Source organism: Leucopleurus acutus, assembly GCF_964270905.1.
Source record: "Leucopleurus acutus genome assembly, chromosome: 10".
Lineage (NCBI taxonomy): Eukaryota > Metazoa > Chordata > Mammalia > Artiodactyla > Delphinidae > Leucopleurus > Leucopleurus acutus.
Genome location: NC_139153.1, coordinates 97,198,646 through 97,226,225, shown reverse-complemented (window position 1 = coordinate 97,226,225; position 27,580 = coordinate 97,198,646). Strand labels below are relative to the sequence as shown.

At 45.4% G+C, this 27,580-nt stretch overlaps 1 protein-coding gene across 1 annotated transcript in view; it reads right to left on the bottom strand.

The window, feature by feature from the left end:
- Positions 1-1,096: 1,096 nt before the first annotated feature.
- The window catches only part of NEDD9 (neural precursor cell expressed, developmentally down-regulated 9), a 44,671-nt gene continuing 18,187 nt past the window's right edge, over positions 1,097-27,580 (bottom strand). Inside the window, exons 2-7 of the mRNA XM_082848322.1 lie at positions 26,701-27,147; positions 9,601-9,702; positions 9,012-9,113; positions 6,971-8,197; positions 5,530-5,619; positions 1,097-3,362 (exon numbers count right to left, since the gene is read on the bottom strand). Coding sequence (XP_082704448.1) covers positions 2,853-3,362; positions 5,530-5,619; positions 6,971-8,197; positions 9,012-9,113; positions 9,601-9,702; positions 26,701-27,147 — 2,478 coding nt within the window. The 3' untranslated portion in view covers positions 1,097-2,852. The remainder of the gene's footprint in view (positions 3,363-5,529; positions 5,620-6,970; positions 8,198-9,011; positions 9,114-9,600; positions 9,703-26,700; positions 27,148-27,580) is intronic.

Sequence of the window (27,580 nt, the reverse complement as noted above, 5' to 3'; positions counted from 1 at the left end):
CACCACAACTACTGAGCCCATGTGCCACAACTACTGAGCCTGCGCGCCTAGAGCCCGTGCTCCGCAACAAGAGAAGCCTCTGCAATGAGAAGCCCACGCAGCAACGAAGACCCAACACAGTGAAAAATAAATTAATTAAAAAAAAATTACTTGTTTCCTTATTCTGATACATGTCCTTAGCTGAGGTATGTGGTACAAATATTTTCTCCTGGTTTGTTGGTTAACTTTTTGTTTTCTTAATGGTCTTCTTAGAAAGTTTTAAATTTTGATAAAGTCCAATTTATCCATTTTTTTTTACTATTTATGCTTTTTTGTTCTACCTAAGGAACGCTTGTCTTCCTAAGATCACAAAGATTTTTCCGCTGTGTTTTCTTCTAGAAGTAGGAGAGTTTTTAGTTTCACGTTTAGGGCTATGATCCATGTGAGTTAATTTTTCTGTAAGATGTAAGGTAAATAGTCATTCTTTTTCCATGGAGAGATCTAGTTGTTCTAGTGCCGTTTTTTTTCAAAGGACTTACCATTTCCCAAGAAGTGCCTTGTCAGTTTCTTTGAAAATGTTTATAGATGTGGGAAAAAGGTACATGCAAGGTATATTCAGATACTTTATCTGTAACTCGCAGTAGGATACCAGAGTGAAAGAGTGGGCCAAGCATTAAAAATAATTTATGTGGTTACGAATCTCTTATTTTCATCAAATATAGTTTTAAATATTTCTTGATGTCCGTTCCAGAATGAATCAAGCAATTCCCTTTGATTCTAAAACCATGTGAATAGTAACATCCATATTACGGTAGCAGAAATCATTCCACCCGTCATTTAAATACAGAGGCTTTCTGGTGAAGAGCAGCTTTGTTCCAGATGTCTGGGTTTGGTAATGTTCACAAATTCCAGAATTTTCCTTAAATGATGCAAAATGAAAAAATAGCACTCAATTTTACTCAAAAATCCAGATCTATAATATCGATAAAATCTCCATAATTTAACTTTCTATATTAGGAGTGCCGAAATAAGCTAATATTTAATTTTGAGACAAGGAAAGAAATATAGAAAAAGAAAACCCAATGCCTATGAAAACAGACATCTAAAATTTTAATGATTTGAAAACAGCCTGTATATACAATGTGGGAGAGAGAGATACAGATTGAACATTTTGGTTCGGAACACGTGAAATGCCACCACTTTGCTCAAGTCTGTCATCTCCTAAGAGATGCACATTAGACAATGAAATCTACAAGGACACTTTTCAACCTCCTCTTCGTTGATTTTCAGCAACCTGCTTCTTCCTTCGTGCACACTTTCTTTCTTGTAACAATACAGCTTCTTCTGGCACAGCAGAACGTCAAGAACTACAAGAGCGGTGGTTCTGAATCAAAGCACTTCTAGGGTAAGTTTCACTGATTATTTCGTATCCCACTTAGATCATGCATCCTTCTCGCCTAAATCCTTTCCTGTTCCAATGATTTGGTTGTTTCAAACAAGCAAGCTCAATTAAGTCAAGGCATATGTCGCAAACCAAAATGTTTTCCAGTCGGCTGGAATAGCATTATTAAATAAAAACTGGACTGATAAACCGTAATTTGCTCCTTGACTTGGTAATATGTGACTACATTCACCCCCTGGGGTAAGAAGCGTGATGAATCTGACGGCTTGTGGTGTGTTTGTGCTGTGCCAACCCCAGCAGGTACGAGAGGACAGACTGTGGAACGGACGGATGCTGTGCCGAGCTGGGAGACGGTGGTGAGCCGTGTGCACAGGGTCATTGGCCAGACAGAGCTGTGACGCCTAGATGGGCTCCATACAGCTGCTCTGAGTGCTGGGCCTGCATTTGCATGTTTTAGGGAGGGTACAGGATCAAGCACCGGACTCTCTTAGAGTGGGATGTGGCCTGTGGCTCTAATGTTTCGGTGATCAAGGAACTGGCCAGTTTCCCTCAGGTAATGGGGTAGTAGCACCTAAGGGAATGTTGAGAGTCAGAAAGGCCCCTACTTACAACTGGCAGATGGGCCCATCCTTCCTTTTGTGGATGGTCATAGTCTGATGTGTCTTTATGAATTCCTGTTGCAAATAATATATTTTTTTGCAAATCTAAAAACATCCTTTGGAAAATCGCATGGCCAAGTCACTCATAAATGCCAATGAGTAAAAAGCCCTGCGGAAACACGTCCTCTCCATGCTGAAACAACCCTAAGTGGGGACGTGGCCCCTAAGTACACGTGTCACTCCTCCAGCACCTAACACGTCAGAGTTTAGATTAACGTATACTTTCTGAAACTTTCTCTCTAAGAGGGCTTTTTCAACCAGAAATGAGGCATCTTGCAATAACGCGCCCAAGACAGCCAGTTTTGGAAGGGGTTTCAAAAACAAAAACAAGGCATAGCATGCCTCCTTACTGGAAGGTGCACACCTGCAAATATACTGTGCTTCCCAGACTTGGGCGTGACAGGCTCAGAATAATCGCTAGTATATGTAGAGCAATATTACAACCAGCTGGTATGTTTTCTTAAAAAAAAAAAAATGCAGCATTAGGAGGTGCTTACTAAGGTGCTTCTTAATTCATGGTTTTCAATGGAATGTATCAGACAAACGTCTATGAACGAACATGAACACACAGTCATACACACACACGGACAGGATTCTGTACAGTTTACGTCTTAGATGCTTAGATGTGTACACAAGAACCACGCAGGAAAAAAAAAAAGTTCCCCTAGAGTTCCCTGAATGTAGTCTAACCCATCAAGTGTTAAAATATTTCATTTTCATATAAAATATCTACAAAAATAGATAAGCTTTACAAAAACCAGAGAGTATTTCCAGTTTTCCTCAGTAATCCAAGTCAGTCTCTCTTTTGCTGCTCAGAATGTCGCCATCTCCAGCAAAGAGCGCTTGAAGAGCTGCGCGTTCCTGGACAGGTCGGTCACCTGGTGGACCATCTCCTGCAGGGCGGAGGTGCTGGGGTAATGGAGCGCGGCCGTCTTGGTGGCCAAAACTATAGTCTTGAGCTGCTCGCAGAGCTGGTTGCTGGAGTTCATCACTTTGTTGCGAACGTCCTGGGCGGCCACCTGCCTCGTCAGCGTGTCTCCGATGAACACCAGTTTGTGGGCGCTGAGGATGACGAACTTGCTGTGCGCCACGAAGATCCGCGGGGGCTGTGCCGAGCTGAGGCAGCTGAAGAGCGCGTCAATGGCGTTGAGGAGGGAGATGTAATGGGTCTCACACTGGTCGTAGTAGAAGCACAGCAGCTGCCTGTCCTGCGCGCCCACGCCACTGCCGGTGCTTGGGAGGCTCTGGGAGGGCTTCCACTTGGAGATGTCGTTCTCCACGGGCTTTGTGATTTCTTGTTCCAACAACTGGAACTGACTCAGCTGCAGGGAAGGAAAAAGCCGAGTTTGTTAAGGATGAGGCGATGTGCCGACATGGAAATTAACCAGGGCTCGCAGTTAAAACGCAGGGATCTTCATCCCAGTGTGAGGTGCTTATTAGATGCCAACACTTGTCCAGTCGCCTGGCTTTCCTAAGTTGTGAACTGTACAGGCTGACAAAGAGGATCCCTAAGGAGTCCTCCAGCTCTGACTTCTGTGATTGGACACGATTGGTCTCTTCTCTCCTCAGGCTGGAAGGCAGCATAGGGTTTTGTTACCTACACCTTTACGAAGGTTAAATGAGTTAATATTTGCAAAGTGCTTAGAATAGTGCTTGGTATAATGGAGACTCTAGGTAAATGTTTATTACATGTTGAGAGGTGGCCAGGGAAAAGCAAACGTGGGGATCTCTTTGTCAAGTCAGTCACTGACAGTTTGCTCCTTCTGGGGGAAAGCCTTTTGTCCCTTCAAGGCACTTAGATAAATGACAATCCATGACCCTTTTCTATTTCTCCTACTCTTTCTGTCCAGATTTATAAATGTTATTATCCAGCACTACAGGGTAGACTACTGCATATAAATACACGTGCACTGTGGAAGAGAACTTCTCTAAGGGAATCTGAACGCAGGCTGTGCATCATAACGCTTAGCCCCCCAGAGCGGTCGAAAGGAAGGGGCCTCACACAAGGTCAGACTCAGTGTTAGCTTTCTCCCTTCTCTCCTCACTGCCCCCAGCTGGTGGATTATTTAAACTGCAATGATAATAATTTCCAGCTATTGCAACAAGTGTCAGGAGAGGCTCTCTTTTACAGGCAAGGACTATCTATCTGTGACTGGAGTTTAGGACTCAGTCTTCTGCCCTGAAATAGGGTTGCGTCTGAGCAGGGTTAACCTCACGCAGCTTCTCCCCTGAGAAGTGCACAGCGAGCTTTCCTTTTCTGTAGACTCTGTTTTCTTCTTAGGAATTACTATGATTTCAACAAGTTCCCCAAAGCCCTGCAGTCTTACTTGGGCAAATGCCAAAGCAAACATAAACAGATACAGGGCGATGCTTCAAGACAGTCAGCTTATGCTTTTGCAAGTATGTTCATAAATATATCATCTCATTAGGTCGGAGGGGAGAGGGACTTTCTCATTTTATAGAGAAATAATGGAAGTTCAGGGAGGTTAAGTGACTTGCCTGAGGTCATATGATTGGTTGGCCAGAAAGCACAGATTAGAACTCTGGTTTCCTGAGTTCAGTGCGCCATTTCATGTCCCTACATGCCATTTCAGTTCATCCTAAAAGGCCTATAAATCCTCCATCCATTTCTCGTTATTTTTGTGCCCTTGTATTAGCAATACCCATTATTATTTGCCCCACTCATGCCCAACTTTTGAATGAAACTGCCTTGCCCAAAGCCCTTAGTAAATGGACTTGGATATATTTTGAAAACACTGGATCCTGCCCTCCTCCCCTTAGATTGGACCAAGAACAGCCAAGCCACAGGCTTGGGGAGAGACAGAGATAGAGATGATAGAGACAGAGAGACAGAGGGAGATAGATAATGGCCCAGACTCTTTTTTAAGGAATTTGATAAACCACAGAAGGGGCTGACTATTAGTGAGGAAGCTGAGATGAAAAACTATATATAGGAAAGGCTTTGAGTGTCCAGCTGTGGGTTCTGTGAAGTTACAGGGGAACCAAATGAGTAGATAATCAGAGGAAACTACCAGAAAATAGAGGCCAAGGAAGTCAACTTAGAGAGACACCAAGTTAGTCCAGGAAGGAGAGGACACTGACAGTCCTAGTGCCTTAAGACATGGCTATATCCTCATTTTCTGTTCTCAGATTCCCCTATTGTGGCTTTACTACAAAACCTGTTTGCTTGGGCCAGCTTGAGTGCGTCTTACTCCTTGAGACCAACCGCCTTAGCCCAATAGTCTTAATATGTTAGATGTACAGGCTTAGCCTGGAAAAACTGTATTTGGACATGGTCCAGGTACACCCAGCTAGATTACTAAGGCCATAGACCTTCTCTTTGTTCTTATACCCTATTATGTGCCTTGGAGCTTGTTTATGCCAAAGTGTACTGGGAGGATCAAAACCATGATCTTTTGAAGTTATAGTTTCCTTATTAAGTGGGAAATCTTTTCAATACCAAGTAGTTTTTGTTCTGATCGAACGTACCTGATGATGTTCCAGCTGCATCTTGTTCTGTTTGATGATGTTTTCTTTTTCCAAGAGCTCCTTCTGTTGCCTCTCAAACTCCTCCTTACCCTATTATTTTCCAACATAAAGAAAACATGACGTCACCACTAGGATTCGCTTATGCTAACAATTTCATTGACAGACACGTGAATACTCTTCCATTTTCCGCTGCCTTGGCAATTTCCCGCATGCCCAGTTAGGCCCTGTGAACCCCAGGCAGGGCTTCTCGGCCAGACTTCCAGAGTCACTGTGCGGATGAGAACCGAAAACTAAAACCCATTAGCATGTGGGGTGTCACGCTGTCCGCTCCACTTTACCGTTTTTGGAGGTTAACCATGGCCCCCTTCAAACCTCCGTAAGCGGTACTTTTTCTCAGCGCTCTTTTCTAATAGATTATATGCAAACCCATAAACCCCCTAACGGGGGTCTAAACATGGTCCACATTGTATTTCTAGTTTCTTTCAGTCATCTACAGCTCTACACCAAATTAGCATTTCCCAAGAGGCAGAGTTGGACAACCAGCCAGGTCAGTGTTTAATGCCTCGGTCTACTCCCTCCCCATACTTCTTTTCAACACAAGGTGTGGCTCTGCTCTCCCCTCCCCAGTTGTAGGCAAAGGAACTGTGTGTCATAATCCTCAGGAGACTTCATGGCTGTCAGTCAAATGAAAAGAATGGCAGAATAAGATAGTGAAGCAAATTCTAAATAATGGATCTTGTAGAATGTTTGAATCCCCCGAAGGGAAAGCTGTCAGGATCCTGAGTCAACCTGGTGGAATTTCCACCTGGAGGACGCAGACTGTGACGGCCCGATTTCCCTATGCCGTTAAGTTCTAGGTCAATTGGCAAATGCCCAGTGCTCTACAAGGTCAGCCTATGGTGGGGTTAAGTTTCTCTGTGAGTAATGCTACACACATACACATACACAGTATAGAGCTGAAGGGACCTTAGAAATTCAGAGGTTTTCAAATCTTTTTCCTTAACCGTGAAACACCCCTCGCCCTACTTCTTTTTTCCAAATAAGGTATCGTGCAGAACCGTATCATGAAATGCAAACAGAAGTGGAGCTGGTATGTCTATTTGCGGGCCCGCTAACCTACTTGGGGAGTCTCCTCCTGCTCGCCTGAAGCGTATCCATCAGATCTAATCCACCCCTGCACTTCGTTCATTCTGCAAATGAGGCAGTGAGATGAGGTTACAGAAGCTGGTGACACAGTGTCACGGAAAAGTCTAGAGGACTCAGGACTCTCAGGCCAGTATTCTTCCTACTGGACAACACTGCCTCCAATCTGTGAACCGTTCATCGTGTTTCTGAACATTAATCTTGGTCTCGGCTCTGGTAGTCTAGCTACCAGCCTTATAGGCATTAGCCCCAGGCCCCTGCATGTGAGTGTAGGTGCCGTAGGAGTCTGGTTCTTTACCTGGAGGTGGACATAGTCGTAATCATCCATCCAGCTCCGTTCCGAGCCGTCACTGCTGCTACAGTCAGGGGGCTGGTCCTTGCCCAGGCTTGGGGGCAGTGGCTTGTTGAGGGCTGGAGCCTTGTGGTCCCCGGGATGCAGCCGCTGTACCTGGGAGCTGGCGTGTGGGCACTCCGCGGAGTTCGTGATGCTCTCAGGCCCGCTCTTCCCATGCGAGCTGCCAGGGCCCGGCTTGAAGAGGGCCTCCGCGTTGGTGTTGATGGTCGTGGTCAGCTGCTTGGCATCGTCTGGCACTGTCTTTGCCACCATCACGAACCGGTCCAGGTCATCCCATTTGTTTTGGGGCTTGTTGACAGCCAGAACATTCAGGGACCAGCTGCACTCGTTTAAGTCATGGCTGGTCTGGCTCAGGATCTGATGGGAGTCCTCCAGCCTCTGGAGCTCCCGCTTCATCTTGTTGTGGAGGGGGGGCTCCGGCAGGCAGGAGGCGTTGGCCGTGGCCCCCTTGGCGAAGTGCAGGTAGTCCCTCAGGGCCAGCTCCACCCTGTCCACAGCGGCGCGGACCTCGTTGACGTGTCGCTCCATGTACCCGTAGCCCCGCCAGTCGGTGGTGACCAGCGCCATCAGGCCCGAGACGCCCATCTCCAGGGCCTGCTGCAGCCGGTGGAGCCTCTCGATGGCCGTGTCTGGATCCAGGAAGAGCCTTCTGTCCTGGGATGGGGAGGCAGACAGCGAAGATTCCTTCGAGGTGGTGGAGGACGTGGACATGGTGCTGCCGGTGCTGGAGAAGGACAGCCGGTTGATGCCGTCCACCACATCCTGGGAGCCTTTGGCGTCCGGCGGGTTGCGCAGCGGCACGTCGTAAACCCCGTCTCTCTCTTCGAGGTTTGCTTTCCCGCCGGTTTCTGCTGGCGGTGCCAGAAACTGGACCCCCCGGGGGACATCGTAGGCGTCGTTCTGGGAGCCCCCGGGCTGGCGCAGCTGCGGGGCCGGGTGGCTCAGGGAAATGCTTTGGTGTCTCCGTGGCGCCAGCTCCGCTGCAGCGTCGCCATTATATTTAGCGTGAAGGTCCTTCCCCAGGGGCTTGGTGCCGGCTGGGGGGATGTCATAAACGCCCTCGGGTTTGCCGTCGGGCCGGCCGGCGTGTCTCATCGGAGGGGGGAAGTCGTATTCTTTCTCCCTAAGCCCGGCCTCATCTCTGCAGGCAGGAGGTGGAATGGCGTATCCCTGAAAAACAAGTGGAGAGCGAAGCTGTTATTCGCTCAGTTGGCTCATGTGACGGTGCGGAAACTGAGCGGTACGTCAGGATGAGGGCCAGGCGCTGCCTCCCTCTCGCTCGCCCTCCACCCCTAAGCGTCTCCCTGCCCTCACCTCCCCCGCCCTTTGACAAGTGCATCCTTCCCTGGCCTCCACGCTGCCCTGCGTGGACCCCTCCTGCCTGCGCTGCTCTCCTGGGCCTGCATCGCTGAGCACCTCCTGGGGCTCCTTCCTCAGCTGCTGCAGGCTGGGAGGGCAGGTGATGCATCAGCAGCCCCGGCCAGGCGTCAGGAGGCCTAGGGTCTCTCCCGGACCTGTCAGCCGTGTGCTGCCCACTAAGCCGCTTCAGTGTTCTGAGACACGGTTCCCTCATCTGCAGAATCAGGATGACTGTACTTCCTGGGCAGAATGAGTCCAATGCGTTAACCCACATATGTACGGCCTGAGTAAGCTGTGACACCCTATATAAACGTGAGCTACATGAGATACAGCAGTCGCTTGCCAAACGGAATTGATTACTTTACCTTCTTATCGGCTCTCCTTACCGACTCCCCGTTTTTTTAGTGTGGGCCCCTAAATATGGAATTCCTAGAATTATCTTTATTGCCGGTTCTTCCTCCCTCCCCCCTTCTCTTCCCTCTCTGTACTCTCTTACAAAGGCTAGCTTCTCCTCTTTGGTTTGTTTATCCCAGTACACACACGCACACACGCGCACACACACACACACACACACACACACACACACACACACACGTTTTTTGCTGCTCTGTAGTAGCTCACTTACCCCTTTGGTAGGAGGGATGTCATAGACCCCTTGAGGTTTTATCTCTCCCACTGGAACTGAGAACACGGGGCCTTTCACAGACGACGGTGGAATGTCGTACACCTGAAGAGAAACACCCCACCAGAGTTACCCAGCACGGAAATGGCTTATACGTGTCATTTTTTACGTACTAAGCTTTTAATGACGGATTTATTTACCAGGTTATGTGTTCCCTTGCTCTTCGGCTGAATTCTATGTAATAAAGGATTGATGGAATTTTTCTTTTTCAATTTTGTATTCTTTGACTTAGACTGAATATAAAAATGATCTTAGGTAAACTGCCTGCACTGTCTGTATTTTAAATTGTAGCTTAAATTTTATGCTGCCTGATAAATTGATAAGCAATAAGAGCTTTGTTAGATCAAAGCCTCGATTCCCTACTAAAGCAAAGCCAGAAAACATACCTTAAAACATTGGCTAAAATGGCCCCTGGATAGACAACCTAAATAAAGCGTCACATGACCTGTACATATTTTGTGAACTGCCCTTTCCTCTGTAGCCCTGAAGCAAAGCCGCCCTCTTCCCCAGTGACCACATTTCTGGTACGCACCCCGTGAGCGGTCTGGGAAGGAGGGACATCATAGACGTCCTTTTGGTATCTGGATGGGTACTCGTACACATAGCCGTGGCCTGTCCTCATCGGCGTGATCACCTGTGGACAGGAAGACACGGGGGTAAAATTCCAAGCCGAGTCCTGAGGGCATCTCCTAGCCTCCTCCTAATCAGACACTCCACCCTCATCTTTCACCCAACTAAAAAGAAAGAAAGAAAAAAAACCCACAACACACACACACACACACACACACAAAGAAAGAGGGAAGAGACAAAAGGAAGGAGACAACGGTAAACTTTTAAATCCCTCTTGAATCCCAGTGAAGAACCATTCCCTGAAATACCTCTGTCCCCATTCCTCATGGTAACAAAATCACCTCAAAGTTAGTCAGATAAAGTCTGAATTCCCAAAGGTACTTGAAAGGAGAATCATGTTTGAATTAGGAAAGTCCTAGATCAACCCTTTGGAGCATCAAAAGCACAGCATTTAAAAAAAAAAAAAAAAGGTTCTGAAACTATTTGTAAATAGAGTTCGGCCACTTAAAATTCCTCTCATACCTTCCCCAGGAAGCCTCTTCATCTGACGTTAGTATGATTATAACTAAAATTCCATAGGCCACTAGAGTACTTTTATGAAGGTTCACACAGCGCTGCCCTTGGAAGCCTCCAGGAGCTTTCATTTCAACGAACGAAACACATGAAATACTGAGTCTGGGAGCCGACCAGGAAGAGAGTTGAGGTCTAATCATTTTCCCATTTCCACCGGGGAAGCAAACATCCAGACGCTACCTACGTCCAAGTGATGTCAAAAGTCAAGTACACTCATCGCAGCTCGAGCATCTGGAACCAATGTCAATGAAACAAATCTCACCCGACAGGCTCGCATTTTCATATCTACACACTTCATTGTGTCCTAAGCACAGGTAGAGAAACGACTGGAACTTAAACTCCTCCGAAAATATATTTAATCCCCCCAAAGCTTCTAAATGACTAGGGTCTTGTTTCTGCCTAACCCCTGTCCCCCGAGTGCTAACAGCACCCACCTAAGTATTGCTCATGACATTTGTGAGAACAGACACTGCAAATTAGGAAGAGTATGTTGTTCCCTAAGAAACCATCATCTTTTATCCTTTCTCTAATGTGAAAACTCTGGCGTCAGGCTGCCTGCAAAACTATGCAAAAAATGCTCATATCCATCTTACCCCGAAATGGGTGGAACTCAGCCAAATGCACCAGTGCCCTTCTCCCTGGGGGCTCTAAATGCCCGGGTTCAATTTGCTTTTAAATCCCTGGTGCTTGTAGCTGATTATGGCTTGCAATGAAGGTAAACGAGATTAGTATGCAGCCACCATCCCATCCAATCTCGCCACTGCCTCGGGTTTGAAAAAGGAATCTCTTGCTTTAAGGTTTGTTGGCATGCAACATACAGAACCAGTTTACAAAGTGGCTACTGTGCTGTGCAGAGCAAATCTTCCTTTTTAAAGCAGGCTGCTCTTTGCTCAAGAAAGATACACTGTGTTCCCAATGCCCTTATATAATTTTTTTCTTCACTCGCTATTGTCCAGGAGAGAAATGAAGCATCTTCTCTTGGTCTGTCTCATCAGCTCCTCTATTTATAGCTCTCTGTTTTGGCTGTTTAATAAAACCTGCTCACAGCGCAGCTTTTGTTCAGTCTACAAGTTTCTAAGAGTGGCTTCTATCCAAGGTTGCCAAGTTAGTAATAACGCTAATGGAAAACCAAGGCTGGTTATGCTGAAGGCCAGCAGACGGGTTTCATCTTTAGTTTAAAAAAGGGAGCGGGGCTGGGAGATAGATGGGGTGGTGCTAGTATCTGAAAATAGCGCTTGGTGACATGTAAACATAAGGCACAACCTCAGGAAGGCGGGTCGCCAGCGAGGCTCTGCCCTGCCTTTGCAGATCGTCCCTGGCAGGGAGCATTAATGCTTCCCGGTATTTAAGGTCTCACTTCCTGACAAATGTCACAGAACCCCCCGCGTGCTCTCTCTTTCTCATTTAGAGGATGCCTGTGGTCATCTGGTTTTTTAAAAACTTTGCATTCCAAACCAGTCATTTTCCTTGTTTATGCATTAAAAGAAACAGATGGTGAAAAACCACAGGGGGAAAAAGCCAACAAAGTACAACCTTCCCCGATGCCAGCATCCTGATGTTACTATCCAATTCACATCGGTCCACAAATGGCGTGGAAATGGGACCGGGGCTGTGCATCTGGTCAGACACAGGCAGGGCACAGAGTGAGCCCCTTTGTGACGCCCCAGAGAACAAAAGGAGCTGGACCTCCTCTACTTTTGGACCTTCTCCAACTCACCCCATTGCTTGGGTCACTTTCATGCCAATTGTGTGTTCTCTCCTCAGAGGAAAGTGCTGACTGTTCTGTACCTTACAAAGTATCCAGTTTTGTGGTTCATAAGGCCTTTTCTTCCTGCTTGACACAGTCCACAAAAACCTTTCTCCTTTCCCAGGATTACTGAACCTCAGCCTATGAGGAACACCAAGGTCTAGCTAAGGGGATGTACATTTGGGAAGAAATCTCCTGGGCATTTGCACGGCAAGGCACTGATGTAATTGCTACACAAAGGGCATCTTAAAAACTAATTTTCTCAATGAAATCAAGTCAGGTTTTTCATTTCCTTTTTTCCTCCATTTGTTTTTCTTTCCTGCATTCCTTTCATTCTGCGTATTTATTTATAGTTATAAGGGCTTAGCCTTAGGAATTACCAAACTGACCTCTTAGCTCTTTAGTGTTGCCACAAAGGGGGCTGAACCGTGGGCTCCCCAGGGCTCTATGACCGCCTACTTTCCTGGTTGCCCTGCAGAGGATGTGCATTGTCCAAATATGGATTTTCTGTCCAGATGAGGGATCCAACCTTCCTTGGACGTTAGTATACTGTTCTTGTCAACTAATGGAAGAGTCTGAAGGTGGACACTTTGAGAAGAGCTATGAAGCAGAGAAGGGCAGACTATAGACGTTTAGAAAGGGAAGAGTCCACGGACTAAACCTCGGAGGCCGGACCCCGGCAGGGGAGGATCTAAAGCCTGGAGACTGGGGTCACGTTAGCTCTCTACCAGTTCCGCTTGTAGAAAAAAACACAAACAAACATGACTTACCCCCCCCCCCACACACACACACTTTGATTCACACCATTTTGAGCCTCAGATTCTGGGCAGCACGAGCGTTTCAGAGATGCTGTTAAGACTTCTGAGTCTCATAATTTTGAGAGCCGTGCATACTGAAATTTGAAAAGGGAGTCTGTGTCTGGGGTAGCAGCGAGGGCTAGGGAACCCTGAAAACCGTCAGGTGTGAGAGTCAGTGGGCTGGGACAGAGCCCTGAGGTCTGTCATTCGTGTCTCCACATTCAGTTGGCTTGAGTTTGCACCTGTAGCAGAGCCAGGGCCTTACGCTTAGATGCCTGTGGGCTGAGCAGGCTGGGTGAAGGGAGAGATAAGCCGGGACCCTGTGTTGGGGGCACAGAATTCGTACTCTTTGAAAGGTGGCAGCCAGTCCTCAGCTCCAGCCGACCACTATCCTGAAAAAATACTCCCTGTGTTGCCAGATCTTTCCAATTTTCATGAGACGTCAGAGGGAGGTTCCTTAAAAAACTAAAAATAGATTTACCATATGACCCAGCAATCCCACTGCTGGGCATATACTCAGAGAAAACACATGCAAAGACACATGCACCCCAATGTTCATTGCAGCACTATTCACAATAGCCAGGTCATGGAAGCAACCGAAATGCCCATCGACAGACAAATGGATAAAGAAAATGTGGCACATATATACAATGGAATATTACTCAGCCATAAAAAGGAACGAAATTGGGTCATTTGTAGAGAGGTGGATGGATCTAGAGACTGTCATACACAGTGAAGTAAGTCAGCAAGAGAAAAACAAATATCATATATTAATGCATATATGTGGAAGCTAGAAAAATGGTACAGATGAACTGGTTTGCAGGGCAGAAATAGAGACACAGATGTAGAGAAGAAACGTATGGACACCAAGGGGGGAAACTGGAGGTGGGGGGTGGTAGTGAGATGAATTGGGAGATTGGCATTGACATGTATACACTAATATGTATAAAATAGATAGCTAATAAGAACCTGCTGTGTAAAAAATAAATAAAATTTAAATGATTAAAGAAAAAAGAAATCTGGATTTTTATGTGATATCTGATTTTGGAAATTGGCTCAAATATTTCAAACAGCATCTTGGCCAAACGACACGTCTCTGGCCCCCAGGGTGCCCAGTCTTTGCTTTCATCTGTGTATTTCTTCCTTCCTCCTCAGTCCGAGGGCAGGACCTGAAAGCTCTTCACCAGTTCTGTGCTTTGGCAAGACTGAACCACTCCATTTTTCATAGGTGCCCTGCGTGCCACACCTCTGCGTCTTCACTCACACTGTGTCTTTGTCCAAGACGCTCATCTTTCTTTCCTCATGTGCAAACTTCATTCAATTTTCAGGGCCAACCTGAGTGCCTCTCTCCCACAAAGCCTTTCTCTGACAGATACAATATCTCCGTCCTTGGAAACTTCCACGTGTGCATATACATCTGTAACACTGCTTAACCCTTGAGGTTTCACTGTTTCAGACCATCTCTTCTCTTCGCATTGTGGAGACAGAGACCATTTCTCCTCCATTTGTATATAAACAGCAGGGCCTAGCACAGTGCCTTGAATATAGTAGATCTGAGATAAACGTATTGATTGAATATATTAATGAACTAAAGGAAAACTCAAGGCTTTTCTTAAGCAAACTGGTGTGGATCTGGAGAGGACACTAAACAGGTCTGCCTGTAGAGGATGAGGTTGGTTTCCAGGTAAGTCAGCTCTAGGATGAGCGGGGCCCATGGGATAAGGGACATGTCTTTATCAGCCATGCATGGTAGTGCTGGGCAAGTGGCGTGGCCAAGAAAGCAGGCTGAATGTTAGGTAAAGTTGAGAAATCAGACACCATGGAAGAATAATCACCTGCACTACTATCTGGTGCAAACCACGGTTGGATGGCGGCAAAGAAGGGCCACTAGATGGTTTCCTTTTCCCCAATCTAGAGCTTGCATGTGACCCAAACACCTGCATTCTTCTCGGCCACAAGCCAGAAATATATGGGGGAGTTTTACAAAAAGAAATGCAAACTAACTCTGCTTTTTACCTTAACATCAGAAAAAAAAAATACAATAGAAAGGAAGAGGAGTCATACTTTCTCTAGTTCTGAAAATATGCGACAGGCCCGTGTTGCATGAAGTCTTCTACCAAAGGCCAAGGCCACATTGGGTCTTTGGCTCATTGAAAGGATTAGGTCTGATGAGGGGAGTGACTGAGAGCGTAAGCTGGGCCCAGGCAGAGCTGGATCTAGATCCTTGCTCTACCACTTAGTAGCTGTGACGACATGACCAAGGTATTTCCTGACCTGTTTCCTCATTAGTAAAACAGAAGTAATAATACTTAGAGGCTATTAGGAGTATTAAATGAGACCAAGTACATAAAGTACCTGGCAAAGCATAAACCCGTAGGCCTCGGCTATTTTTATCATAATTGTTACCTAGGTTAAGCAGATTTTACTTTTGGGCTTAAACTGTGGACTAGGTAATTCAGATCAATCACCCTAATGAAGACAGCTTTAAAAAAGTGAGGAGAATATAGGAAAAATCTTCTTGATAACATCAAAAGTTAAAAGATAGTAAAGGATTACCAGGTCAAAACTGAAAAGTGGAGAAGGAATTCATAGAGGGGAGCCCAAATTTTGAGGCTGCTTTTTCTCTGGCGGCATTTGCTGATCTAAGACAGGTCTGAGGGGCTACATTGTGTTTGTTCAGCTTCTATGGGGGAAGGGAAACATTGGACTCTAGGGCTCACCAAGGTAGGGCCCCTGATAACCAACCCGCAGTTTGGGTTGGGACCCTAAGGGCCGCATGCGAAAGTAAGGAGTAGCTGGAAGTGAACCCACCCTTGTACAGGCTAAAGCTAGGTTTTACGTCATCAGGCTTGGCGAGGACATCTCAAAGCCTGAAATCAGATTTATGTGTGTCTGTGAGGCTGGCAGAGCAGGTTAAATCCTCTCTGGATTTTTACTCTCTCTGAACAGCGTTACAGGCCTTGTATTATTTCTGCAAATATTTTCTAAAAACCACAGATGTCCAACACACAATCAAAGATAACTAGGAATTCGGGAGACAAGGCAGCAGAAACAAGAACAAAACAGCCCATTCCTGCTTCCTTCCAAATAGGATGAGGATGTTTCTGTCTTGGTGATCACAGATCTCAAGGCTGTTTGCTTTCAAAATGTTTCATGATTAAACCGTAGGAGAATACAAAATTGAATCATTCCTAGATTTAAGTCATGGAAAAAGAGACTAATCTTCACAAATGTATACAGTGTTCCCAGTGAGGTCTACGAGGCAATGGGAATTTCAAATTAAAGTGATAGATGACAAGAGACTTTTGCCCTTGGTGATCATCAGTGTATTTACTTGGGTTACTATTTTACTCTGGTCATATCAGTGTTGCCATTGTCACAGTTATCACCATAACAGCACAAGACACACCAGTGGAAAACCCCAGGAGAAAACGTGCTTTATAATCTGAGAGATAAAGATATTTATCCAAGAGAAAGACAGCAAAGTCCCAAACCCAAGAGGCTTTATTGAATTTCTCCTCTGCATTTCTTTCCGGTGGAAGAGCACATGCTGGGTGTGTCAAGAGGATCTCACCGAGAAGTAGGACGCACACCCGTGAGGAGTGTCTAGAAGCAAAACACTTTCTATAAAGACAACTTCTGTTCACATGGTATCACTTGTACCAAGGTCTCAGCAAGTCTACTTGGGCATCTAGTTTGCCTCCTTAAAGCTGAGCTGGTGGGAGCCTGGGATGGGGCATAGCAGAAACAGAGGCCCTGTGGTTAGGAGAGCTTCAGCAAGATGCTGCCCATTCAGGGGTGCACTAGGGGAAGTGAGAAGGGAGCAGGCTGTACCATTCATGAAGGCAGATCCTCCTTGCCCACCCACCGACCCTGTGAAAGCCGATTAATAGGGTCTCAGGTCCCGCCACGTTCTGTGCTCCCTTGCACAAGCCCTACTGCTCACATACTTATCACAAACTCTCATTTCTCTCCTCCAACGCTCGCCCCTGTTTTGACTCTTTCCCTCCTTCCATGCTATCAGCAACCCGAAAGAACAAAACAGTAAAAAGGATGCAGAAAAACCCTCCTGTTTGACTGAAAGAATTGGGTAGAGTGGATGAGACCAAGATGGGATGGCGAGAAGCACAGGGAACTTGGGCGGCCTTGGTCCTGTTCTAGTGTATTACTATTATTCTTCATAGTTCTACATTGGATGTATGTACGTATCAAAAAAGAAATTCAAAATCATAAAAATAGAATTTTTTATAACTTTAACAAAATTTTAAAAAGTAATATGAAATCCCACTTGGAGGGGTATAGGGAGGAGTCTTTTGTCACTCTTTTAAGTTTCTGTATCCCATGATTTAATTGTGTCTAAGTCTCTACAATCCAAAGCAACATTAGGAATGGTGTGAATTACACCATGCTTTGCTTCTGATATCTAGATAATGCCTCGATAATGGCCCAGTGGGGTTTCACCCACGGATCTGGCAGAGCAGGAAGGTGTGTAACCAGCTCCTGGTGTTCTGCCCTAAGGCCTAGCCAAGAACTGGGCAGCCCAGGTGGTCCATGATGATTACAGTACAGATTTATAACCTCGCCATTAACAGCACCTAAGATCATCTGAACGCAAAAGCAGGCCTCCCTGATTAGCAGCCATCTTTTGCATTTTTCTAGACATATGTGGAAAGTAAAATTACATTGCTTCCTGTCTTTAATTCCTTGACACCCAGTTTTATTTATACTATCTCTGGGACCTGTACATTAACAAGAGTATTTTGATTTCTAAAACTGCCTGTTGGAAAGGACTTATTTCACTTAAATGCCCTTAAAAAGCATTAACAGAGCCACCACAGTATTTATTTGATCTTATAATAACTTCTTTGTCTTAAAGCCCATGAACTGTGTGACCCTTTCCCTTTAAAGAAAACCCAGGAAAAGAAACATCAGAATTATCAGTGTGCTCATTAGAACTTGGATCCCATTTTCAGAAACTGCAAAGTTATGGAGGTTTGTCTGTTTAAAATCCAAGATTACTTGTTGCTTTTCTCTGACTGGATTTATTAATTCTCTATAAATTCTTTCTGCCCCACTTGGGTGTAGCAGTGAGCTCATTTATTTACTTGTTATAGCAACAATATAATGAAAACTGAGTCCGGCCTTTAAAATACACCCTCATGGGCCCCGTGCACCGTTAACCCTTCCTACTGCTTCTCTCGTGCTCATCAAGATTTCTCCCCCTGTATTTTGGGAGGTGATTTACTTTCCCTCAAAGACATTTTGATGTCTGATTTTATGCTAGAATGTAGCCTTTTGCTAGCCACGTCTAAATCACGGCCAGGCTCTTTTTTTCAAATGAGTCACAACTGAAAGCTCAGAGGTGGAATGGCGCTCTTGGGTCCCTTTCCTTTGACACAGCGTTCGGGCGGCAAACCACTGCATATAAACAGTGCCCCGATTGTCAGGCCTCCAGCATGTCTCCCCTGCTGCTTTCAGGAAGCTCTTTGTGTAGCAAGTGCTAAAGCAATATTTAGTTATGGAGTGACCAAGCGCCAAAGAGCAGCTAGAAGCGTTTAAACATGAAAGAACATGACGGGAAATGACTCCTGGGTTCTGCAAGTGTTTGAGGTGTTTCTCTGGACGAAGCTGAATACAGTCTGGGACAGAGATGGGCACAGCACAGCCATTTTTTTTTATATCTCATGGACTGAAATGTTCTTTGAGTGAAAACTATAAAAGGCACGAGCATTTTGGTTCTTTTTTTGTCCAAATAAATTCAATAAACCACGAAGCACTAAATCTAGATTTTGAATTGGGTTTTAGAGAGGTGCTCACAGACAGCCCTCAAGGGATGCGATTATGGAAAGAGGAAAGGGATGGGAATTTCTGCACCCAGGTGCCTATGGGTATCGTCTCCTCCTAAATAGGGACAGGAAAGACGCTGTGACTTAACTGGGAGACCCGACATGATGGAGGATGGAGCAAACAGCTCACATGGCAGAACTTGTTGCCAGCTCTGAACGGCGCTGACCCAAGGCTGCGGCAGGGCTGTCGCTTCAAGAGGCATCAGACTCATCAAGGGTCTCACCCAAGGCGAGAGGGTGAAACAGAGGAAAATGGGCAGAAAACGAGTTCCAGGATGACACACTTTCTTAGCTCTTGGTAACAAAGCAGGGAGGAGAGTTCTTAACGGGACGCTCCCCGGAAGCGTTCTCATGTATGGGACCAAGTCTGCGAACTCTGCGGCCCCCCCGCTCAGCACCCCCGACCCCCCTCTCCCGTGTTCCTGCCTGCTCCTTGCTTTCTAAGACATGGTTCTATCCTCTGAAGGAGACCGCGGTTTCCAGATAAAAGGTGGACAGGATCCTAAAGGAAGGTAAAAGAAGGATATGCCAAAACGTAGGGGTCAACTGAAATTTACAGCAGCGCCTGAGTGTCTTTTCTTCTTTCTTAAGAATCTTGAGGCCAAGTCATCTTACTAAACTTTTCAAGTGACTCTGGGAAAGAATCAGATAAGGATGTCTGGGTCATAAAATTTTAGCCAAGACCATTAAGCGATAATCCAACCCTACTTTCCATTTCACAGTTGAGGGGACTAAAGTTCAGAGGTTATTCAGCTCGATGGCCACAGGGGTGTGAAGGAGCACCTCGGTTAATGGGGTCCAGCAGCCCATCAGCGCCCCCCCTTCCAGTGCCACGTTGGCTACACAGTGTTTATAGGCTACACGGTGAGACAGATTAACTTCACAAATAAATACTCCTAAAGAAAGTCACTTCCTTATTTGAGAAGCAAAACTTGAAATCTGGGTATCTTATATTTTGGGGGTGTCCCTTTCACACTGGCAAGCCAGTTCTGGGAGATTTGACTGTATCTGGTTAAATGAAGTTATTCACTTGGAACAATGTGAAGTCATTTGAAAAGACGGTGTTTCCAATGGCAGAGAAAGCCAGTGTAGCAGTACGTTGGTACCACGGTCTTTACAGCACCTTGATGACCCGCTCAGGCCTTCTGAGGGTCGGCCTGCCCTGAAGCAAGTGACTGCAGCCGGGTGGCGGGCATCTCCTTGGTCGTTAACTCAGACTCCTTCAGCATTGAGGCTATGCTCTGGATCTGAGGTGGGAGCCTTTGGCAGTGCCTTTCATTCTTTCTGACCAACAGGATGCTTTTTAGCACACAGGGTTCTGGTGTTTAAATATGCCCTCTTATTTTAGGGCTTGGCAACATCAACCATTAGCTGGGACGTAAAAGTCATTAGCTTCAGAGTCAGACAGATGTGGGCTCAAATATCAATCCTGCCTCTTCCTAGAGGCATGTCCCTCAGCAAGTTCACTTCTCAGACCTCAGATTCCTCCCCTGTAAAGTGGAGGCTGTGACGAACACCTAGTGAGACTGTTGGGGGGGTTAGATGAGGTTATGCACGTAACGCCCCTAACGTATGACCAAGCTCAAAGGCACCTGCACGTCACCCCCCTTTAGATCTAAAACGATCCTTAGAAGAAGTGAGTAGCTTAATAACATGCTGAAACGTGAAAACGCGCGACTACTCTGAGGAATAACTGGTTTAAACACACGATGCTTTAAGAAAAGCAAGTATTATAAAAATTATGCAGATGAATGCGATGTGATGATGGCCTTGCTAAGGGATTTGTTTTGGCTTCGAAAATTGATCGACTGTGGGGTCCCTTTAAAGATGGGACTGCTTGGTGCCCTTCATACGTTGCTGGAATCACAGCTTTGAAGGGAGACATACACGTCCCGAGTGAGTCGCACCTGCGCCCCTTAGACAGGAGCAGGGTGCCTCTCTGGACGGGGACCTGGACAGCAAGGCTCACGGCACAGCTATTTAAGAAGGCGCCCAGCTCTGCATTTTGCACGAGGGACTCAGACAAGTCTGCTTTTAAAAACGCGTTCAACCAACAGTAAGTCTCAGTTTTACTGTCAAATCACCAAAATTCCGTATTCTTTTCTCTCCCTCACAAATAGAGCATTACCTACTGAGCCAGCCAACATACTACGTATGATGCTGACCTAGTCTCTCCGATAAGCACAGTCACTTAGCATGAAATCATTCGGGAAGGAAGGAAGATTACCTCTGTTCGCTTCGTCGTGAGTTTGTAAGAAGTTACTAAATCCTTCCTAGAAATATGCATTATCTATGAGTTTTATAAAGGCCTTGGCATTGACCAAACAAAAAAGACCGTTGTTCATTTCTAAGGAGGTATCACAGTTTGCTCATTCCATTGGCGTGGGTGACTTAACTGGGAAGAGATACTTTTCCTTTTTGAAGTGAGGTCATAGAGCTCTTGAAATGCTCAAGGACCTTGAATTTTGTGTAAGATTTAAACTTTATCTTGACTCTTGAGGGTGGAGATTTTAGGTGAACAATCACTTGTTTGCATACACTAAAAAGCCATGGTACTGAGGAAAAAAATTCATTTAAATCAGGATTATCTTTATATAGGATTGCATAATTCTGGAACAGGGTCATATTTTATTGAGTTTATAAGCGAAGAAACTGGAGGTACCCTGTGCCCTGTCAAACTGATTCTCCCCAGTATTTTTGAGGGTGTGTATGATTTTGTGTGTGTGTGTGTGTGTGTGTGTGTGTGTGTGTGTGTGTGTAGGAAGGGAACAAAGGAATGTGAGGTGAAGTCAGAGTTTATCTTCTCTGGGAGCTTTCATCTCCTCTTAATCTATTTTTACTTGTTGGTAGACAAATCATATGGCTAATATATAGCAGTTGGTTTGCTGGTATATGAGTGGTGTTCTGGGCAACCAGATTTCGCAATGCTTCACATCCCAATAAGGGAAGTCCTCAGTTCCCTAACCAATGGCTTTGGGTGTGTGTGTGCCCGCATGTGTGTGTAATTTATGATGACTCAGTGTCTAAGAAGGCACAAACATTGTAGCATAAACTATTTATGGTTCTTATATTACCTTTCAAGGAATGGGCCTGGAAGACCTGGTTAAAATCTTTGAATCATTTCCTGCCAATATTGGGCTATGTCTCACCTTGGAAGGTAGGAAATGGTCTTTAAAGATGATGTCATGGGGTTTGGATAAATCCTACTGTTACTTGAGTTTACTGAGTGCCACCCCCAAAGCAGTACTTGCACTCAGTATGATGCAAGCAGTACTTGCATCATACACACTATAAATGTGGGCCATTAAAGTTTTAATAAGCCTGTGTGCTCCCTTGAGATTAAGTGAAATTACAACATATTTTGGGACCACAGAGGCAGGAGAAACTGTTGGGGTGCAGAGAAAGCTTCACAGAGGAGATGAACATTGAAATGGGTTTTAAAGTATGAATAGGAGTTCACAGGTAGCACAGATGAGGAAAGGCAGTAGATACATAATAGCATAGGTAAAGGAAGCACTGTTCCTCAGTGGGAAAAGTGTGGTTCTCCTTTTTAGACGACTACAGACGTGTTAACTAATCTTGTTGTCTAAATTTGGCAAAATGCATAAAAGTTAGGCCCTCAGAAAAGTTGAACGTGACATCATGCTTTGGATGCTCATTTGTTGTGAACGGAGAGTTAACATTTCAGAAAACAGATGGTGACACTCTCCAAGAGCCTTCTGGGGGAAAATGACCATGTAAAATCTGACATATGTCGTAACAGACTAATGAGCTGGACACGGGATTTGACTCGTGTGTGATGGTGAAGGGGTGATAAGATCAGAACCACTTTTCAGCTTATTTAAAGGTCAACTCAAATTAAATGCTTTGTTTCTCACTTCTGCCTGTGCATTCACTCGTTATCTGTGTGCTGATGGTTTACTGTGAGCTTGGCCTATAGCAGGAAAGAGACAGCCATGGCCTCTGCCTGCCTTAATGGAATTCATAATTTAGCCCCAAACTGATCTTCAGAAGGATGCAAAGCAAATCTAATTCCACCAGTTAGAATAAAAGCGACATGTCCAAAGAATAATCAGAGAAACACACGTAATTCCCTGTGAAGGTCAGGCACAAAGTGGATCAAGTCAGGTGGCAGGTTTTGATCTTTGAAGGAGAGAAATTAAGCTCTTTTAGACTTTTGTAGACCTTATGCTTTTGATGTTTGGGTCTAAATCGTCCCCTCCAAACCACAGTCCCATATTAACTACAATTTTGCCTTTAAAAAATCAAGGACACTTCTTAAAAATATAATTCAGCTTTTAAAATTATTGGACTATGAGTAATTCATTTAATTTAGAAATGCCTGTGAGTTCTTGGCAATCACAGGCATATTTAGAAGTCTTTGCAAAGAGAGAAAAATCTAACCTACAAATTGTTTTCACATGTAATGAAACAGTTATGACATCGAAATGTGACAGTTAATGAGGTTGACGTTGTGTTGTTTCCTGCACGTTTGTCTAAACGTTTATTAATTTCTATTTTGAAGTTTTTGTGTTTCATATTTCGGAGCCAAGACTTTTTATTCAGTGCTCCAACGTTCTCGTAGACCTCCGGCATTCTGCCCACAATGCCTAATGGATAAAACCGCCCTGCACACAAAACCCAGAGTGAAAAAGACCAATGAAATTAAGTCAAGGTGTCAGTGTATAAACTTTGAGAGTTCTTTCCACCCTGTACAAAATTTCTGGAGAACCAAAGAGGGAGCCACACACTCAAAGAGAACAGCATATATGTTAGCAATAGAGTAGTTGCATATTCCGTGCAGAGTATGAAACACAAACAGGGCTGATCAGTTCAAAATAAACTCTGAGAAAGGAAAGAAAATCAAAGCAAGGGGCACTAATTTCTTTTAAGCCCCTGCTTTGCGCAACTCTGTGCCAGGTCCTTTCCATACAGTGTTTCACTGAGTTCTCACAGCAACCCTAGGAGATAGTTATGATTATTCCCATTTGACAGATGAGGAAACTGAAGTCTAAAGAAGTTCAGTAACTTGCCAAGGGATTAACGGCTACCAAAGAAACAGAACCAGGAGTCGCCCTCACCCCAGAGCCCAGGCTCTTTTCACAATCCTCATGCTGTCTCCTTGTTTCAGGAAAGGGTGGAGATGATATGATTTTCTTTCTCTCTCTAACCACTGATTTAATAAGTGATGAATCTCATTTTACGTGGCTAGAATGCAAGAAGGTGGGTGGGGGCTGGAGTTTCCCAGACAGCAAAGTTGGAGTGATACAAGGCAGAATTCACTGTCTTTTTTTTTCCTATGTGATTCATTAGTAGAAAAAACTGTGGTGGATAAAACTTCTGAAGCCTGCAGTCTGTAGCAACATCAAGGGAATCTTTAACTGTGGAAAGTCCCGAATCACAGATTGGAACATATCCAACCCCCTTCATGGCCCTGTAACAATGCTTCTCAAAGTGCAGTCCTGGACCACCTCCCCCAGAACTATCCCAGCAGCTTACTAAAATGCAGATTCCCCGGCCCTGGGGCTAGACTCTGGGGGAGGCCTGGGAATCTGCATCTCAACTCACCTTCTCTAGCTCTCTGGGTGATTCTTACGTTCCCTAAGATTTTAGAACCACACTTTAGTGGTTCAGAACAAGATTCTACTGCCTCCTCTTTCTCTCCTTTAATAGCTTTTAAGGACTATGACGTAAGCCACCAGGAATGTCCAGTTCTGGGTTCACCATCATTTTACAGATGGGAAATTAAAAGAGAAAAACGGGTACGGGGCTATTTAGTAAGTCAGCAAAACTACTACAATGAGAACTCAAAGCAAACCCTGCCGGATCCCCCCGTACTGAGATGAACTCTTGGAGCCGTGGCTTAAGTCATTAGTATGATTCTCACCCATTGAGAAGGTCTTGAGTCAGAAACGTCACCGAGGGAGATGTTGATGGAAGTTTTTAAAGCAGCTGTTTTTACTCAGAAGGTTAAAATCACCTGTTAGCAGCCAAGCCATCTCCACTACAAAGGAAGGAAAGAGGGAAGGAGGGAAGAAAGAAAGGGGGAGAGAGAAAGAAAGCAAAAACAGGGGGTGGGAGAGAGAGAGAAAAGAAGGAAAGAAGGAAGAGAGGGAGAGGAAAGGAAAGGGCACACCCACTCCCATGGGGCGTGAGCCAATGGTCCAGTGGACAGGATGGAGGCGGCAGCCTGAGGACCAGTGGCACTAAGGTGACTCAGGGCGAGGTCAGGTGTCCTAGAGAACACGGTGTTTGTCAGGGAAGAGCCAGGACCGTCCCCTCCTGCCTCACCACGTTACCACCTCAGACCCCGACTGCTCGAAGCGCAGCACTCGGGGCACTGCCTACCCCTGAGCTCTGGTCAAGCCTCCCCCAGGTCTGTGGCATCCCCTGGGAGGGCTGGCAGAGTGCCCTTCCGGAATTTGGCTTCCCGCTACAGGAACCACCTACCTCTTGCTAAACACAAAACCTTCCACTGATTTTAGAATTAAAAACAAAAACAAAAACACTGAGTTCAAGTGCCCGATGGTAACCCCGGCACTCCAACCTCCGTCGAAGGGAAGGTGTGTCAAACTCTCTCTCCTCTAAATGGATCAAGGGTCCAGGAACAAACCTGAAGTACAGTTATAGCAAATGACATGGCTGGAAGTCCGAAGTTTTAGACTTTTCAGACTTGGAACTAAAAAGGTAGAGTCTAAAGAGAAAAACATGTCACCTTCCTGCCAAAATAAACTGTGATGAAAGCTCAGACCCCACCACCTTTCGGCCAAGCATTTCCCGTGCTGGCCTCCCCGTCTGCCTCACACCAGCTCCGATGAGGGAGGGCTATTTTTAAGATGCACACAAGCAGGGCTACGAATGAGAGAAGTTATTTATTTATAGTCACACCTTTCAACTGTTCTTTTTCCCTCTGGAGATAGAGGCCTGGTTTGACTCTCCCTTTGAATCTAAAATCCCTGGGGTGAGAAGGACTTTGAAAGGTCACGGGCACAGTCTATGACCCCCAGACAGGGATCATTGTCCCAGGCAATACAAGTCGGAAAACTGTTAACTTCTTGAGGAATTCCTCCTAACGTTTATGCACTCAGCTTATGTAACACCTGTGCTCTTGAGCAGTGTTTTGTAAAACACACGTTTTGTATAAAAGGTGATTTGAAAATACATTCGTGGCTTTGTTATTTAAGGAATCCAACAGTAAATCACCCCCTCCTTTATTTTTTCCAACAGAGGATTCCATTATCACGCAAATAGATATTCCATAATCTACTTGGGACTGTAAATTCAAATGCTGTATTAGGTTTTCGCAAGGCAGGGCACATGTATATAAGCATCAACAGCTCTTTCTGGCGTCCAACTGCATCTTTCCTCTTGTGATTCAGGGATCTTTTCTTATTCTGTTAAATTAGTCCCTTCTTAATACCAAACCTCACTGGACCCATTGTAGGCCCTTGGAATTTGCCAGCAAACTGAAGAGAAAAGCCTTCCCCTGCAATGCTCCTCCACAAGTTCACTGGTATTATTTTCTTCACAGCACAATTCCCCACCTGACATTCAGTGTCTGCTTATGTCTCCTTACTACAGCGTAAGTATCATGGAGGCCAGATTCACTCTTGAATTCATCACTGTATCACAAGCATTGAAAATATACTAGATGCTTGAAATTAGATCGATTTTCTACTTATCTCAAATTGTTAGGGCAGTGCAAAATGTGGTGCCTTGTACCACTCAAGGGAGAAAGAGAAAAGACTGGAAACTGAGTGCAGAGTCCAGGTCTAAAAGCAGGTCTATCAGAAATTTGGAGAGAAACACTTGATGATGCACTGTGACCTGGCACGGCTCGGGAACTCATAATGGTGAAGGATCAACAGTACCTGGCACAGGGTGGGCGTTCAAGAAGGTTTTGCTGACCAATGAATGGAAAAATAATACTCAGGCTAAGGTATTCAGATATTCTTACTTCTTGGAAGATATACTTACTACTTTGATGTACTTCTTGGAAGCTTCAAGTTCTTATTTTAGGAGCGCAAACACACACACACACACGCTTTGAGTACAGTGGAAAAAATTAAGAACAAAAATCCAGTCTGTTGTTCACTCACCTTTTTACTTAAGTGGGGACCATTAGCCCCTGCAATGCCTCTCTGCACTGATGGTGGGACTTGATACACATCTTGTTCCTGGGTACCATGGCCAGTGGGTACTTGGTAAATTCCCTGATTTTGGTAGGAAGGTGGCACTTGGTAGATGGTGTCTCGAGGGGCGCCCTGGAGGTTTGGCATTTGATAGAACTTCTGTTGGCCAAAGGGCTGGTGCATCAGTCCAGAAGTAGGCGGGTCCTGACTGGAGGAGGTCTCCTGCACGGGGCCAATCAGAAGCTTCACCCGGTTGCCCGGGACAATGCCTTGCCGACCGTGTAAGGAGCAGAGCCACCATCCTTCCAGTCCTCCTGTGTTCTGCTCTATGACAGTCAGGATGTCTCCCTTGCGAAAGGCCAGCTCCTCAGCACACTCTGGGACGTTGTCATACAAGGCCCTTGCCATAAGATTCTAGGAAGGAAAGAACAGAGGGAATCCACATTAGAATAGTAGCTCAGTCCCTTTAACACCTAAAGCCCGTGCTCTTATGGAGAGGCACACTTCCTGGAGAGAAGAGAAGAATCTGAACAATAGCCTGTAAGGAGAAAAACAGATGGTGCAGACAGAAGACAGATCCATACATACTGTGTCTGCCACCAATGACATCAGACCGCCTCCTTGGAAAAGCTCAGAACGCCACAGAGTGCTTTCTTCCAGCAGTACATGCTGTGCCCAGGGAGTAACGAGTAGCATGGCTAAGGGTTAGAGAACGGTTCATTCTACAAAACATTTCTCTTCCTTTCTTAAACCCAGTCGAAGGAATAAAATATTCCAAGATATTCAGATGTACTACAACAGACATCTCTTATTTTGTTAATATATTGGAGGTAAAACGAGTCAAAGA